This window comes from Oryctolagus cuniculus, chromosome 6 (genome assembly GCF_964237555.1).
Source record: "Oryctolagus cuniculus chromosome 6, mOryCun1.1, whole genome shotgun sequence".
Classification (NCBI taxonomy): domain Eukaryota; kingdom Metazoa; phylum Chordata; class Mammalia; order Lagomorpha; family Leporidae; genus Oryctolagus; species Oryctolagus cuniculus.
Genome location: NC_091437.1, coordinates 38,033,032 through 38,048,962, shown reverse-complemented (window position 1 = coordinate 38,048,962; position 15,931 = coordinate 38,033,032). Strand labels below are relative to the sequence as shown.

The following is a 15,931-nucleotide window of genomic DNA, read 5'->3' as shown; positions in this document are numbered from 1 at the left end:
TCCTTTTGCCGTTGGTTCACCCTCCAATGGCCGCTGCGGCTGGCGCGCTGTGGCCAGCTCACCGCGCTGATCCGATGGCAGGAGCCAGGTGCTTCTCCTGGTCTCCCATGGGGTGCAGGGCCCAAGCACTTGGGCCATCCTCCACTGCACTCCCTGGCCACAGCAGAGAGCTGGCCTGGAAAAGGGGCAACTGGGACAGAATCCAGTGCCCCGACTGGGACTAGAACCTGGTGTGCTGGCGCCGCAAGGCGGAGGATTAGCCTAGTGAGCCGCGGCGCCAGCCAGTTTTCTATACTCTTGATTCTACTTCCTGAGTTGTATATTTCTAGGAATTTATCATTTCTTCCAGGTAATCTAATCTGTTGGTGTTTATTGTTCCTTGTGGTTTCTTTTCTCTTTATTTTCTGTAATAAGCTGTAAAATCTTGTCATTCTTCTGATTTCATTATTTGAGTTTTCATCCTCTCTTTTTTTAGTCTAGATAAAGACTTGTTGATTTTGTTACTTTATCCAAGACTCAGATCTGTTTCCCTGATGTTTTCTATTGTTTCTCTAGTCTCTATACATCATTTATTTCTTTTTTTTTCCACTTAGAGACTCAGGTACCACATATTTACGTTGTCGCAACAGTGGACTAAGTTAACAGTTTTCTGACAAATCATGATACATTCATAAACATTTGTAACTTGACTTTATAAACAAGTTTCTTCTTGATTTCTTCTCCAGAACTTACTGACCCTATAGAAACTCAGTAATCCAGAGAAAGAGCTTAAAAGACCAGTAATAAAAATGTAAAGAAAATCCTAAATATATTTGTCTGGCAGTTTTCAAATATTAAAAACTAATTAATGACTTGTGGAGGATTAATTTCCCAATATGTTTGAGCCATGGCTCAGTTAATGGAGAACCACACAAATTTTGCTTTCATTGTGAGTACTTCGTGTTATCCTAAGTACTTCAGAATTTCTAGGTCACTGGCAAAGGTATATGATAGATTTTTAAAAAGGGAATGTTATTTATAAAATAAAGAGACCTCCTAGTTCAAGTTTTTATTCAGTAGTTGCCCTGCGAGTGTTTTAAGATGCTTCAAAATAACATGTGTTTTTGTGCACAAACCTCATTCTCCCACCATAACATTCATAGTATGTTATAGCTCACCTAAATGTGGCAAAATATACAAGTCAGAAACAAAAAATGGAAAGGGGAAAGGAAAACAACACATGTACGCGATTGTTTACAGACCAACCAAAGCCTGAGATGGAATTTCAGCAGCTACATTTCTTTCTTGGCAAATGGGACTTTTATTACCTTCCCTGCAGATTATGTACAGAAGCTTCTGAGACAGGTTTTCTTAGAATCAGTCCACTTTGACTCATAGTGCAGTTGAAGGTGAAACAGTACGATTTCTTTTTTCATGGAGAAAACACGTACATATCATGAGATGATTTTCACAGCATACAGACTAGACCCTGGCTTTGCATGGTTCATTTGCTTTCATTTTATCACACAAAAAGGTTTGCCATAATGGTGATGGAAAGGCAGAGGCAGGCTAACAGATTTCACCAGTACAACTGCACATTTCTGTTTGAGAGGAGTTGCTGTTTATTACCTGACCGGATTACAAAAATCTTTTTTTTTTTTATTTTATTTTTTGACAGGCAGAGTGGACAGTGAGAGAGAGAGACAGAGAGAAAGGTCTTCCTTTGCCGTTGGTTCACCCTCCAATGGCCGCCGCGGCTGGCGCGCTGCGGCCGGCGCACCGCGCTGATCCGATGGCAGGAGCCAGGAGCCAGGTGCTTTTCCTGGTCTCCCATGGGGTGCAGGGCCCAAGCACCTGGGCCATCCTTCACTGCACTCCCTGGCCACAGCAGAGAGCTGGCCTGAAAGAGGGGCAACCGGGACAGAATCCGGCGCCCCAACCGGGACTAGAACCCGGTGTGCCAGCGCCGCTAGGCGGAGGATTAGCCTAGAGAGCCGCGGCGCCGGCGCAGTTTACAAAAATCTTATAGGAGACACCTTAGTCCATCCTTCTAATAAGCTTGTTAACCTGGTCTTCTCTGTTGCCAGCATCTCCACCCTCTACAAAGTGGGTGGTCCTTTTCCTCATCCTACCTCGTGGAGAAGATAATTTGAAGGACCACAGGAAGTTATTTGCTTCCTGGCAGTGTTGTTCTCCAGCAGTATGGATCTCACCAGTCAGATCCTCCATGCAGACAATGTTGCATTCACAGGATGAGGGGCAGTCCCAGAGCTATCTGTCAAGGCAGTTCACTTCTTCCTGATTTTGCCAGAGCACACTTCTAAGTTCTCTACTGACTTCAGATTCAGGTACCCCGTGCAGTAGATGGGTCCGTAGTCCTCAGCGTGTTAACTCATATTTTACTGAGCTCAACAAAGGTGCCTCTGGAGACCTGGCAGAGGCAAAGGAGCTACAGCACCTTTCTGACTCGGGGCTCACACCACTGAGACTTCTGATCCTGAGGATAAGTGCCAGTTTGGGTCCTGCAGGTGCATAGCAGTCGCCGGCTTTTCTCGCCATCCTCACTCTCCAGATGTCAGTTTTGTACCTCCACCTGTATTCCTTGTGAGGGGCTTAGCTTTTTCAGTGGTGAGCTTCCTCCTTGCCTTTCGAAGCTTCTTTGGGCACACTTCTTTCTCAGTGCTTGATCTTCAGCTCTGTGAATTTCCTCCAGTTTAATGAGGATTTCTGGCACAGCAGGAACCTTCTCCTCTTCGACACCCTCCATGCTGCCAGCAGGAAAAGAGGCCACATCGCTTGTTTCTGTTTAATCTTTGTTTTTCCCTTCTTCCTGCTAACTTTAGTCTTAGATTTTTTTCTAATTACTTGAAGCTTAGTAATTAAGTAATTCTAATTACTTGAAGCTTAGCTGTTTGTTTCATAATTTTCTTTTTTTGACAATGCAAGCCTCTCTCACTACAATGGACTGAATGTTAATGTCTCAGCCAAATCCATTTGTTGAAAATACTAGTGCCCAAGCTGATGTTATTAGCAGATGGGCCTTCAGATGGAGATTAGACTACTTTGTGATCATGACTCTTTCTTTCTTTCTTTCTTTCTTTCTTTCTTTCTTTCTTTCTTTCTTTCTTCCTTTCTTCCTTTCTTCCTTTCTTCCTTTCTTCCTTTCTTCCTTTCTTCCTTTCTTCCTTTCTTCCTTTCTTTCTACCTACCTACCTACCTACCTTTCTACCTTTCTACCTTTCTTTCTTTTTTTAAAGATTTATTTCTTTATTTGAAAGACACAGTTACAGAGAGGCAGAGAGAGAGAGAGAGAGAGAGAGAGAGAGAGAGAGAACCTTCTAGCCACTGGTTCACTCCCCAGATGGCTGAAATGACCAGAGATGTGCTGATCCAAACCCAGGAGCCAGGAGCTTCTTCTGGGTCTCCCATGCAAGTGCTGTGCCTCATGGACTTAGATCATCCTCCACTGCTTTCCCAGGCCATAGCAGAGAGCTGGATTGGAAATGGAGTATCCAGTTCTCAAAGTGCCACCCATACAGGATGCCAGCACTGCAGGCAGCGGCTTTACCTGCTACACCACAGCACCGGCTGCATGACTTTTTCTTGATGAGCCCAAAGTTACAATATTGACCTTGCAGCTCCCAAATTTCATAAATAAAAATTAGAGATATTTGCTTTTAACATTAAATTTGCATTCTTGATTTTATTGTAACTCTATCTAATTCCACAAAAGAAACCATCGTCACTTATTTGGCAAAATGCTTGCAAATAGTTTTTCTTGGGAGAACCACAGGGAAATAGCGTTGCTCAGCTGAGAGCCCTCTGTGGTCCTCCACTGAGATGGCTGTATAACCAAGGAGATCCTCTCTCCAAGCAGCTGTAACGACCAGGCAACAGATTATAGTGCCTCCTGTGCCCTTTTTGTTTTAAATTTCAGGCTTAATTCAGATACATTTTGCATGACAAATACTGGACCTTCTTTTGCTACACATCTGTGTCTCCCCAAGCAGAGGTAGACCTATGAGTCACGTGTGAGATCTTCGTTGTCTGCCTGTCTCAGTATGCTCCAGCATCATAAGTGATCCAATATCAGTTTTAGCCGCAATCACACCTTGATTCTGATGCCTGCTGGCAGTGGATTTGGACAAGTAGTTCAGCTGTTTCTCAGTGTGTGATACTTTATTTCTAAGTAGTAAACAATACTCATTTTTGTTATTACTGTCATCTTTCTCTATGGATGGTCTTCAGAAAGTTCATGGGAGAAACTCTGCATGGATTTTGAAACTTTTGCACCAAAATTTCTGAATTCCATTTTTCATGAACTTTTTCAAGTTCCCTCACATATTGTTGTTATCGCTACAAAAGATGATAAGTCAAATATAAACCCAAATAGGAGATGATACTTAACACCAAACCAGGTAGGAGAGTAGGCAGTGTGGCGCAGCAGGTTAAGCCACCACTTGGGAGGCCTGAGGTCAAGTCCCTCCTCTGCTTCTGACCCAGCCTCCTGCTACTGCATGTCCTGGGAGACAGCAGGCGATGATTTAAGGACTTGGGTTCCTGCTAGCCACATTGGCAATCTGGACTGAGATACAGGCTCCAGACTTTGCATTGCCTGGGCCCAGCCCTGGCTGTTGCAAATATTTGGGCAGTGACTCAGTGAATGAAATTGTGCACTCTTTCCTCTCCCTCCCCCTCTCCTCCTCTCCCCCTCTCTCCCACTCCTCCTCTTCGCCTCTCCATCCCTCCTCACTTCCAACTAAGTAAATACAAACTTCGAAAACAGTTACTAAAACTTAATGAAAAAAAGCAAGAAACTGGACCGGGAGTTCACTTTTAGCTTGCTGTCATTTCTGCTTAGCTGTTTCTAACAAAATGTAAACTGCTGAAATGATGCACTCCTTTTTCTGCATTCTAACATTGGCAAATGTGTTGTTTGATCAGCACAGGTGTGGAAATGAGGCTCAGACCGCATCAGCTCCCTGCAGTGTTGCCTTTACTGAACTCTGCATAGCCTGGATCTCGTCAGCCTGTATGGCAAGAAAGCCCTGGGAAAATTGGCCAAGAGCCTACTGAGAGAACTTTCAGGAGGGAATGCTCTCTGGCTTCGGAATCTGGCATACCTCTCCCTTCCCAGGAGTAGAAAGGAGCCAGACTCTAAGTTACAGACTACATCACTGATCTGTCTCTCTCCTCAGAGCATTTCCCACCTGAAACAATGGCATGGGTCCCTCTCTCTGCTCCTCAGGCCTCTGTCCTGTCTGTATTTTAAGTCTCACCTGGTAGCTTTTGCACAGTGTATCCCAGGTGCCGGGCACTGTCCCCTCTTAGATCTGCCTTCAACCAAATACATCAGGTAGCCCTCTCTCTCTGGACCCTGTCTTCAGACTCAAGTAACCTGCCTCTCCACTTGCCTGTTCTCGCCTGAAGACAACCACAGCACCCATGGCTTGCCATGGAGGTCAACAGGTTGTCTTGTGGGCATCCTGCCCACAGCTTTGAAAATGTCCTCCTCGTTAAAGTATCCTGGAACAACCCAGGCTGAGGTTGTGCTGAGCCTCCTGCCAGGACCCTGACAGTAATCGCTGATACTCACTTTTTTTAAGAAGAGATTGATTGGTTGGTTGGTTGGTTTATTCATATATTTGAAAGGCAGAGTTACAGAGAGAGAAAGAGACAGAGAGATCTTCTAACAGCTGGTCTAGTCATCAGACGTCTGCAACAACCAAGGCTGGGCAACGCTGACACTGGGAGCCTGGGGATGCCATCCAGGTTTCCCATGTGGATGGCAGGGCCAAGTACACTGCTTTCCCAGGATCATGAGTGCGGCCAGTGCTGGGACAGAGGGACGAAGCCTCAGCCTGCAGTACTGGCATCCCAAGTTGGTGCCTGTTCGAGTCCCAGATGCTCCACTTCTGGTCTGGCTCTGTGCTGGTGCACCAGGGAGAGCAGTGGAGATGGGCCAAGAGCTTGGCCCTGCACCCTCGTGGAGACCTAGAAGAAGTTTCTTGCTCCTGACTTCAGATTACCCCAATCTGGTTGTTGTGTCCATTTGGGGAGTGAACCAGCAGATGGAACACCTTTCTCTCTGTCTCTGCTTCTCTCTTTCTGTAACTCTGCCTTTTGAATAAGTAAGTAAATCTTTGAAAAAATAAATAATAAATCTTTAAAAAAAAAAACACTGATCATTGAGGGCACTTGGTGGAGAATGCTGTGCAGGTCAATGGCCTCTGGAGCAGCAAGCTAAGCTGGGTTCAAAGAGCAGATTCAACCACAGTATCCATCAGCCCCCTAAAACTATGACCAGCCCTTCTGCACCAGGGGTGACCCACTAGGTCCTGTAAGTAAGAGAGACAAAGAAATGCGAGAATGACAAGGTTTATGAAGAGGAATGATGCCAGCTTTAATGACGTCAGAGGTGGGAAAGACACTGGTTTGGACATGCAGGGCACTTTGCAGTGGAAGGCACAATTTCAATCTGTGGTTCTGAGAACCTGACTTAATGCTTTCATGCACAACAACAGAATTCCTCCCCGGAGAAATGGCACATTATGGTTTGTGCTAGCGAGATGAGTGCTTTTCATCATGCATCATTTTTTCATCATGCATCATTTTTAAGACTTACTTATTTGTTTGAAAGGCAGAGTTACTGCAAGGGGGAGGCAGAAAGAGAGAGAGAGAGAGAGAGAGAATCTTCCATCAGCTGGTTCACTCCCCAAATGGCCGCAATGGCAAGGGCTGGGCCAGACTGAAGCCAAGAACCAGGAGCTTCCTCAGGCCTCCCACGTGGGTGCAGGGGCTCAAGCACTTGGGACATCTTCTGCTGCTTTCCCAGGTACATTATTAGGGAGCTGGATTGAACATGGAGCAGCCGGGTCTCAAATCAGCACCCAAATGGGATGACAGTGCTGCCGACAGTGGCTTTCCCTGCCATGCCATGGCGCAGGCCCCCATCACGATTCTTAAGGAATTTGTAACACTGAAACACAGAAGAAAATATTCATCTAAATCTATCAGCTAGGGGCAGTGAGAAGAGGACGCCCCCACCCCTCAGTTCTTAGGGCCACCTGAGAGAGAGTCTGCTGGATCTGCTGGAAGCTTTTTCCCACACTGAGTGTTGCAAGGCATGACAGAGTCTCTCAGCATTTTACCCAGGACTGTCTTTGTTTCCTCGGCAACTATCTTGAGGCAGCGTCTATGTTTCATCTGTCTAAAGTATGGAATGACACAGGTGCGTAAGCCTGGGCACAAGCTAAGACAGAAGAAGAACATCTTCGTGACTACAAAGGTCATGGCCCAGAGTTTCCAGTCCCTCCAGCGGACACACTGCACATCTTGGGACCTCATGACGCTCGTGTAGTCTGTGAGTGTGCTCCTCTTGCTCTGCTCATACCCCCTGAGAGCTTCACCGTTTACACCAAACACTGATCGGTAGGCTTCCAGACACTCGGCCAAGTCATCTGCATACCAGAAGCCCAGGAAGCCTTGCAGAGGTTGTAGAGTAATTTTCTGCTGCATGGAGGCTTCTATGTGGCTGATGATCTTCTCGCAGGCATGCATGAGGTGTTGAAGAGGGCCATCGCATCTGACTTGGGACAAGCCCGTTTGCAATGTGTCTCTGAGACCTGGGAAGTCGTGTGAAGAAGGTTTAAGGCTGGAAACCAGGAATATGGGGGGTTCGCACACTCGCTGCTTCTGGAGACTTCTCAAGATGTGGTTTTTGATGGCCTGCTGTAGCTCACACCCTGGGAGGGTGCTTGAGCTGAGGTCCAGGTCCAGCTTGGTCCAGACAATGTAGAACTTCTTTCCCATGTCCGCGATGGTTTTGGTGAGCATCACGTGATTCATGCTGAACTGCTGGGACGCGATGATGATGAAGAGGTCGTACTGGCTGAACTGCATTGCCACATGATACTCCTGCAAGGTATCAGTAGCCACCCCTGTGCCAGGCAGGTCCCACAGCACAGCCTTTGGAAACATGGGGGATGAATAGGCGGCCCGGGTTTCGGTAGTTGTGACCACCCCCGTGGGTGCTGAGGCCTCCTCCTCGTGTCCTATCTCGCGAAGCGCATTGATGAAGGTGGACATGCCATTGCCAGATTCTCCTGTCACCGCGATGTTGACTGGCATCTGGGACACCAGCTCCAGAGGCCGCCTCATGTCAGAGACCACCTTCAGCAAGTTCCCATCTTCTAAGTCTTTCTCAATCTTCACAGCCTCATCCTTGGATAAAACACCCCAGTCCTGATGTGACATAACCGAGGTCAAGGATGCAGACAGTAGAGTGGGAGGGGACCGCGAGAACTCCGCCATATTGGTGTAACCTGCAGAAATAGAACCAGTGAGAATGAGGAGCACAACAGGGCAGTAGGATCACCTGACTTAGCATCCCCAAGCTCAGGGTTTATCTGCCAACAAAGACCATGGCAAAGACATTGGATTGCAAACAAAGCCAGCAACAAGTGCTCACTCAGGCAGTGTGCATGTTTCTCCATGTGAATGTGAAGGACAGGGTCCTCGTGGAATGCTGGAGGCTGGCTGTGCCTCCATAGTAGCACCGTGGTTGGAAGAAGACTTGGGGAGCAGAGGACCCTGCTTTCCCAAAAAGTCCCATGAGAGAGTTCCTTTGGTCTTTTACACTTTTACTCTGTCCTAGTGTGATAAGCGTGCTCCTTCATAATTTTCAGTTGCTCTTTCAGGCAATAGTCACCTATATATTTCTCTCCTGTAGGTGGCACCAGAGAACACAAAGCAGCCAGTTCCCATTGCCTGTATGAAACTGTGGTCCGGCTCTGCTTCTAACACTTGACCTCCTCACCGGGCAGGTGAGCACAAGCTGAAACGCTGCAGTATCAATAAGGCAGCTGCCTTCTTTTGCCCTTCCATGAGCTTGCATTAGATTTTCATACAGAGGAAGGGAAGGAGAGAGCGAGGGAGGAAGGAAGACAAGGAGGGAGGGAGGGAATCTTCCTAGAGTCCTGCTCTTCTTCAAGGCACTGCCTAAACAATTGACCATCATTGTATCCTCAAAACCTAGCTCTTCTTTCTCTCTGTCTCTCTCTCTCACTGTCTAACTCTGCCTGTGGGGGGGGAAAAAAAAAATAAAGGTTGGTGCCACGGCTCACTAGGCTAATCCTCCACCTGCGGCGCCAGCACTCCGGGTTCTAGTCCCGATTGGGGCATCAGTTCTGTCCCAGTTGCTCCTCTTCCAGTCCAGCTCTCTGCTGTGGCCTGGGAGGGCAGTGGAGCATGGCCCAAGTGCTTGGGCCCTGCACCCACATGGTAGACCAGGAGGAAGCACCTGGCTACTGGCTTGGGATCAGCGCAGCCCACCGGCTGTAGCAGCCCTTTGGGGGATGAACCAACGGAAGGAAGACCTTTCTCTCTGCTTCTTCTCTCTCACTGTAACTCTACCTGTCCAAAATAAATAAATAAATAAAACCTAGCTCTACCAGTTTTCCCATGGATCCAGGTTTGCAGACTGATTTAAAAAAACACGAGGTGCCGAGGATTTGCCTAATGGTTAAGATAGTGTTTGGGATACTTGCATTTCATGCCAGAGTGCCTGGGTCCTAGTCCCAGCCCTGCTCTTGATTCCATCTTCCTGCTTGCACACCCGGGGGGCAGCAGGTGATGTCGCGTGTACTTGGGTCCCTGCCACCCACGGTGGGAGACCCGGATTGACTTCCTGGGCTTCTGGCTTCAGTCTGGCCCAGCTCCAGCTGTGGCAGGCATTTAGAGAATGAACCAAATAAAGAGAAATCTCTCTTTCTCTGCATTTCTGCTTCTCAAATAAGTTAAAGAAGCTTAAAAAAATAAGGTGATTTTACTTCTAAACAGTGAGACCATTTCACAAACTGAGTTCAAATACACAAACATACAACTCTGGAAATCCCCTCGCACTCCCTGTGCACACTGAAACACAATTGTGCCCATGCCAAATCATTTTCACTCACTTCTCCATATACACTCACTCACCATTGGCACACACAGTACACTGTCACATGCACACACTCCCTCACACAGGTACATGTTCACACTCCATAACATACTCAAGCTACACACACACACACTCCGTCCTGCTTTCTACATACACTTACATGCTCACTCACATTTCCACGTGATTACTTACCCACACACACAACTCATTCATGGGGTCACATCCACACAAGTCCAGTTTTGGTGACACTCACACTCTGTGTGTACAATGGTTGTGTCTTCTATCAACAAGTACAGATTCTTATCATTGTTCCCTAAACAAGACACTATAAGAACTATTTACTTAGGATTTGTACTATATTAAGTATCATAAGTAACTTAGAGGTTATTTAAAGTATGAGCCATTTAAATTTTTAAATAATTTTAAATTTAGTAACATTAAGTGCAAGGTAGCTTGTGTACAGAATATATGCAAATACTACACCATATCGTAAAATGGACTTGTGCTGATTTTGGTGTCTGTGCAGGGTAGGAGTCTGCGGAACCACTTCTACATGGATACCAAAGGATAACTGTACATTTCCAGACGTTTTCTGTGACCATGTCTGTGAACTGAGCCAGCGTCTCCCAATCCATCTGCTTACCTGTCCACCAATGTTGAGCCCCATGGAGGCAGCCTTAGCCCCTCCCAACCCCTCAGCCTGCAGCATCTACATGTGCATGATACAGGCATGTGCACACCCACACAGAAACACACAAGCACACAGATGCTCCTTAACGTCATCCGCAAAAGACCTGTGTGTTAAGGACAGGATTCTCCACTGCAAACAAACGTTTCAGTTTTGAGAAATTGAAAAGGCAAGAGGCTGCCTAACCTCTGGACCCTCACCCACCCCCACCCCCACCAGATATTTATTTCTGGGCAAGGTGGCCAGCGGGTGAACCGACTGATGGACTAGTCTAGGCTAACCCGGCCATTGCCTCTGATGATCCTGATCTCACGTTGAACATCCAGAGATTCGGAAATAGCCTCTGAGGAATATGAGTGGCATATCCTACCTTTGTCCAAATTCATCCCTCTGAGAAAACTCCTAATGCCAGGGGCATCTAGGTAACCGAGGTGCGCTTCATCTCTCTTTCCCTCTCTCTCTCCCTCCCTCCTTTCCTCTCTCCCTCGTTTTTGTGTCCCCTGGCTTAGTAGGATTTGGAGCTGCACAGGGATCTGAGAAGGTTGTACTCAGGTCCTGACCATTGTCACAGAGACCAGCTCTGGATCCATCAATGACATGAAACAAGCCAGACCCCAGAGCTTCCTTATGCTTGGTGTCAGGGCTTCACCTCCCAGTGTAGCAGAGAAGCCCGGTTCACAGCCAGTTCTCCATCCTGAGAGCTCTCTCACTTACCAGTAGCTGGAACAGAGTGTCTGTGATCTGGGGGCACAGGGCACTCCTGCTACTTCACCTGCTCCCTGGGGAGGGGGTCACAGCCCTTCTGCACAGAGGCAGTTCCTGCTGAGATGGTTCAAAACTTCATTCCAGGCCCAGTTGGCTCCAGAAAGATGGAAGTGAGAGATGGGGATTGTGCTAGGAAGAGCAGAGAATGACCTGAAGCAGAGGCCAGACTGTGAGGTTTAAGAGGCTTGGCGGCTCTCACCCTCCCCTCCTGGTATATGAAAGTCCTCCCCCAGCTGTGCCCCCACCTGGGAGAGGGAGATCATGTGAGGGCAGTTTTCAGTTTCTGTGTCTGGAAGTGAGTCTGTGCCTAGAAGAACAGAAGCAGAAATGCTTTCGCTTTCTCCTGCCTGAAGGTGCCAGGATACTAAGGTCCGGAAAGTGGAGCAGCTCTGACCTTGGCCCAGATGGGAGGAGAGGCCCCCTTGGGATTCCTGCTGCCTGTGCAGAAGCACTGTCCCAGGGCCTGCCTGATAAGGGGCCCCTGGCTGCCTCCTCACCCTACGTCCATGTCCTTGTGTGTTGGCACTGAGTCCTGTGTGACTGTCAACATTCTACTCCCAGTGAGGCCTGGGCTGCAGGTGAGTTGAGACACATTGAAAGTTGTCCCCTTGGCTGCCTTGCCTCTGCCCAGGTCTAACATTTACACCCAGCACAACCCCCTTTCAAGTTCCTCCCTGGTCTGTTGTGGGTACTGGTCACAGGGTGCTCAATTGTCCTGTCCTCCTAACTCTGTAGACCGTGCACATTGCTTCAAGTCCCCGTGACCTCCTCCCCACCAACAAATACCTGCCTAGCCCACTGTCTTGCTCCTGACCACTGACCACAGCACTTTCCACATCTGGGTCTGTACTGGATGACAGACCCAGAAACCACAGGCACCACAGCTGTGCTGTTTGCTCAGCATCATCACATCGTGGATGTGTCCTGGTGGGGCCACGTGCTCTGAGTATAGTGAACCCAAATCACTAGGGCAATACATTTAGGGGTGGAGCCTTTGGAGACTGAATGAGTCATGCAGGCTTGTTCCTGTGAGTGGTATAAGAGGCCTCATGGAAGGCTGGGGAGCCCTGTGCACCTCTGCCTGTGAGGGCACACCCAGGCTCCATCTATGCAGCAGAGCAGTCCTCGGCAGATGCTGCATCTCCTGGAGTTGATCTTGGACTTGCCCGTCTGCACAACTGTGAGCAGTAAGTTTCTCTTGTTTTTAGTTACCCAGAGGAATTTTTTTTTAACTTTTATTTAATGAATATAAATTTCCAAAGTACGACTTATGGATTACAATGGCTTCCCCCACATACCGTCCCTCCCACCCACTACCCTCCCCTTTCCCACTCCCTCTCCCCTTCCATTCACATCAAGATTCATTTTCGATTATCTTAATATACAGAAGATCAGCTTAGTATACATTAAGTAAGGATTCCAGAGGAATTTTTTAAAGATTTGTTTATTTATTTATTTGGAAGGTAGAGTTACAGAGAGGCAGTGAGAGAGAGGTCTTTCATCCTCTAGTTTACCCCCCAGATGGCCGTGACAGCCAGAGATGGGACAATCTGAAGCCAAGAACAGGAGCTTCTTCTGGGTCTCCCATAAAAGGTGCAGGGGCCCAAACACTTAGGCCATTGTCTACTGCTTTCTAAAGCTATGGCAGAGAGCTGGATGGGAAGTGAGCATCCAGGACTTGAACAGGCGCCCTTGTGGGATTCCAGCACTGCAGGCAGTGGCTTTACTCGCTGTGCCACAGTTCCAGAGGAAGTTTCTCACGGTAGCAATCCAAGCTCTAAGACAGCCGGCAACGTAGAGAAAGTCAAGGTTTAGTCTCAAGCATTCAGGACTTGCTGTGTGACCCTGGACAGCAGATAAACCTCAGTGATTCTCCTACCCTCGTCTTAAACTTGGGACACTGGGCAAAGCCCTCCAGGGTGTGTGAAGTCAGGGAGGGGCTTCCCAGAGCAAGGTGCTGTGAGACCTGCGCAGAATGACAGCGTGTGCTTGTCTGCTTGTGTGCTTGTGTGCTTGTGGAGGTCAGCAGAGCTGAGACAGTGATGAAAACCACACAAGCAGCCAAGAGATGGTGAAATCGGCGTTGTATCTGTTGACTTCTGGCCCGGGTCAGAAACAGATCAGGCTCTGATTAGGAAACAGGACAGCAAGGAGCATTTTAAATAGTGTGGAGAAAAGAACAGGGAAAATAAAGGAAAAGAAAAATTTAGTGTGGGGCTGTGCTGTCACCAAGGCCCACAGTGCACAGGACAGAGGTCCCAGGGCCAGACCTGGTAAGTGCAACAGGACTGGGGCTGCCCCCCTCTTGCAGGGACCTAGGAGGCTGTAAAAGGCCCTGGTCTGGGGGCTTTTCCAGTCCCAAAGGGGATGTGGGAGGGAGCCCCTGGGCCCCCCACACCAGACCCTGGGCAGCAGAATGGCCTTTCCACCCCAGAGGCCAGTGAGGCCACACGGCAGCTGTGCTACACAAATGAGACTTTTCCTGCCACCCCCAGCTGCCTCTCCTCTCGCCTGCCACCACCCTCTCCCACCCACGCCCCTGTAAGGGTCCCAGAGAGCAGAGGACATGGAGGAAGAAGAGGCCAGAGGCCACTCTTCCCTTGTCCCTGCTGCGGACTGCTCCCTCAGGGGAGGGTCTGTGGAGAATGCAGTCTGAGGAGGGTCTGAGGCTTGTTGCTCAGGACTTCCTGTCACCTGGGCGTGAGCAGGAGGGAGGATGTTCCCTGAGCGTGGCCAGAGAACTGAGGAACCTGGTCCTATGCGAGCCAGCCGTTGGGGAGCAGCGATGTGGGGCAGGCGGGGAGAAGGCACGCGAGCTGCTGTCAGTGTTTCCAGGGCAGATTCGGCTACGCCCTCCACTCCCTCTCACCGCAGGCTCCTCAGGGAAAAGGAGGTTAGTGGGAGGAGGGGGAGGCTGAGCAGCCCGCAGGCCGGCAGGGCTGGGGTCGGGGGACGACCCCCGTGGTGAGTTGGGCAGGGGAAGATGCACTCTCACTGGCACTTCAGTGACCCCAGAATCCTGTCCACCACCCCCAAAACAGCTGAGCTTCCTACAGACCTGGGCGCATCAGTGATCTGTGCACAGGAACCCTCCCGGGCTGAGAGCCAGGCCGGCCAGCTTGGCTTCCTGCCCTGCGTGCACGCCCTGCCCTGCGTTTCCACATGGAACCTGAGCTGCAGTTAGAGCCCTTCACTTTCGTGTTCCCGGAAAGAGCCGCTGTGTGGGGAAGAGGAGAACACAGGTCTGCTTTAGCTGTCCTTGTCTTGTTCATGAATAGTTCCCCCTGCCTCCCCCCACTCCCCGTAGCCTCCAGCGCCCTCACACCCTTTCACAGCCAAACGGGGCCTTTCTCCTCCATACACTCAGAACGGAGGGGACCAATCAGGTGTGAAGCTCCCTTCCCCACCAGTCAGATTGGAGACATCATCTCTGTGTCAGGACTCAGTGGATTTATTTGAAAGGCAAAGTAGCAGAGGGGCAGAGGCAGAGGGAGAGATCCTCCACCCACTGGGTCACCCCACCCCCCAAATGGCCACACAGCCAGACCTCAGTTTAGGATAACTTGGGGGCTGTGGGACACCACTACGGACACCTCTAATCTGCCCTTTGATGTCTAGATCCCATGCAGGTTTCTCTCTGATGAGAATCCCCAGTCTCTTGCCGTCACTGGGCCCCACTCAGCTGGAGCAAGGCAGCTCACGGTTTCATGAGCCCTTCTCCCCTTCGTGTCAGCAGTAAACAGTTGCCACAGCAGAAGCAGCATCCACCCATCAGAGTGATGCTCCTGCAAAGACTGTAGGGCAGAGGCCAGAGCTGGACAAGGCCACATGGGAAGGCAGCACATTGCTGAGCAGTGTGACATAGGGACAACTGGTGCCCTACTTATGGCCAGACCATGACCAGGACTACTCAGGCACAGGGAGGGGGGCATCTGTCTGGTGGAAGAGGAGTCTCTGGGCAGAGCTCTGAGGTCCTGGCACTCCTTCCCTTTGTGTCTGAGAGTCACCCTTAAAATGAGGCTTGGTTTCACTGGGGATGTGTGAAGGAGGAGGAGGAGGGACAGTGCAGAGGTGGGTACGTGAGAATGCCTGAGGGCTTTCCTGATTCACGGTCTGTGATGACTGCCCAGTTCCAGAGGTTGGCCACTCAGGGACGCAGGATGCAGTGTTCCTTGTGCAGCTCCAGCACCGGGCCGGCCCGCCCAGGAGCACAAGAGCCACTCTCTGTGCATCTAGCTCTCAGCAGGAGGAAGAGGAGGAGGAAGAGGGGATGACCAGAGACAAGGGTTGCTCCCCATCCAGTGCGTGGCGGCTGTGCCTCCATCCAGCTGCTCGGTCATTGACCCTTTTGCACTTTTCACCTAAGCCTGTTACTGACGTTGCCTGAACATCCATGGCAATACGCAAATATTTCTCCCACAGAGACGCCCAAGCACAGATCCACAGAACTCCCTGCCATTGAGCTCAGAAGCCTGTGGCACACAGCAGGGAGCACACTCGGGAAGGGGGCTCTATGCTCTGGGTAGATCCTGGCATCACAGAGCTGCCTCTGCTGGGGT

General features: G+C 49.5%; 2 protein-coding genes and 1 pseudogene across 7 annotated transcripts in view; 1 reads left to right on the top strand and 2 right to left on the bottom strand.

Annotated features, from left to right (window-relative positions):
- The window catches only part of IFGGA1 (interferon-inducible GTPase 1), a 51,945-nt gene that overhangs the window by 16,291 nt on the left and 19,723 nt on the right, over positions 1-15,931 (top strand). For 2 of the 6 annotated variants that reach the window (XM_051843536.2, XM_070076327.1), the window contains exon 2: positions 8,711-8,804. The exons of the other annotated variants lie outside the window; for them this stretch is intronic. The gene's annotated coding sequence lies outside the window, so the exon portion shown is untranslated. The remainder of the gene's footprint in view (positions 1-8,710; positions 8,805-15,931) is intronic. 6 annotated transcript variants of the gene reach the window in all.
- Positions 1,877-2,886, bottom strand: LOC138850191 (large ribosomal subunit protein uL30-like; annotated as a pseudogene).
- Positions 5,592-11,623, bottom strand: IRGM (immunity related GTPase M). Its single transcript, XM_051843544.2, has 2 exons — positions 11,322-11,623; positions 5,592-8,303 (listed from the first exon to the last, which is right to left on the bottom strand). Exon 2 carries the CDS (start codon positions 8,290-8,292, stop codon positions 7,030-7,032), a length of 1,263 nt encoding a protein of 420 aa, XP_051699504.2. The 5' UTR covers positions 8,293-8,303; positions 11,322-11,623; the 3' UTR covers positions 5,592-7,029.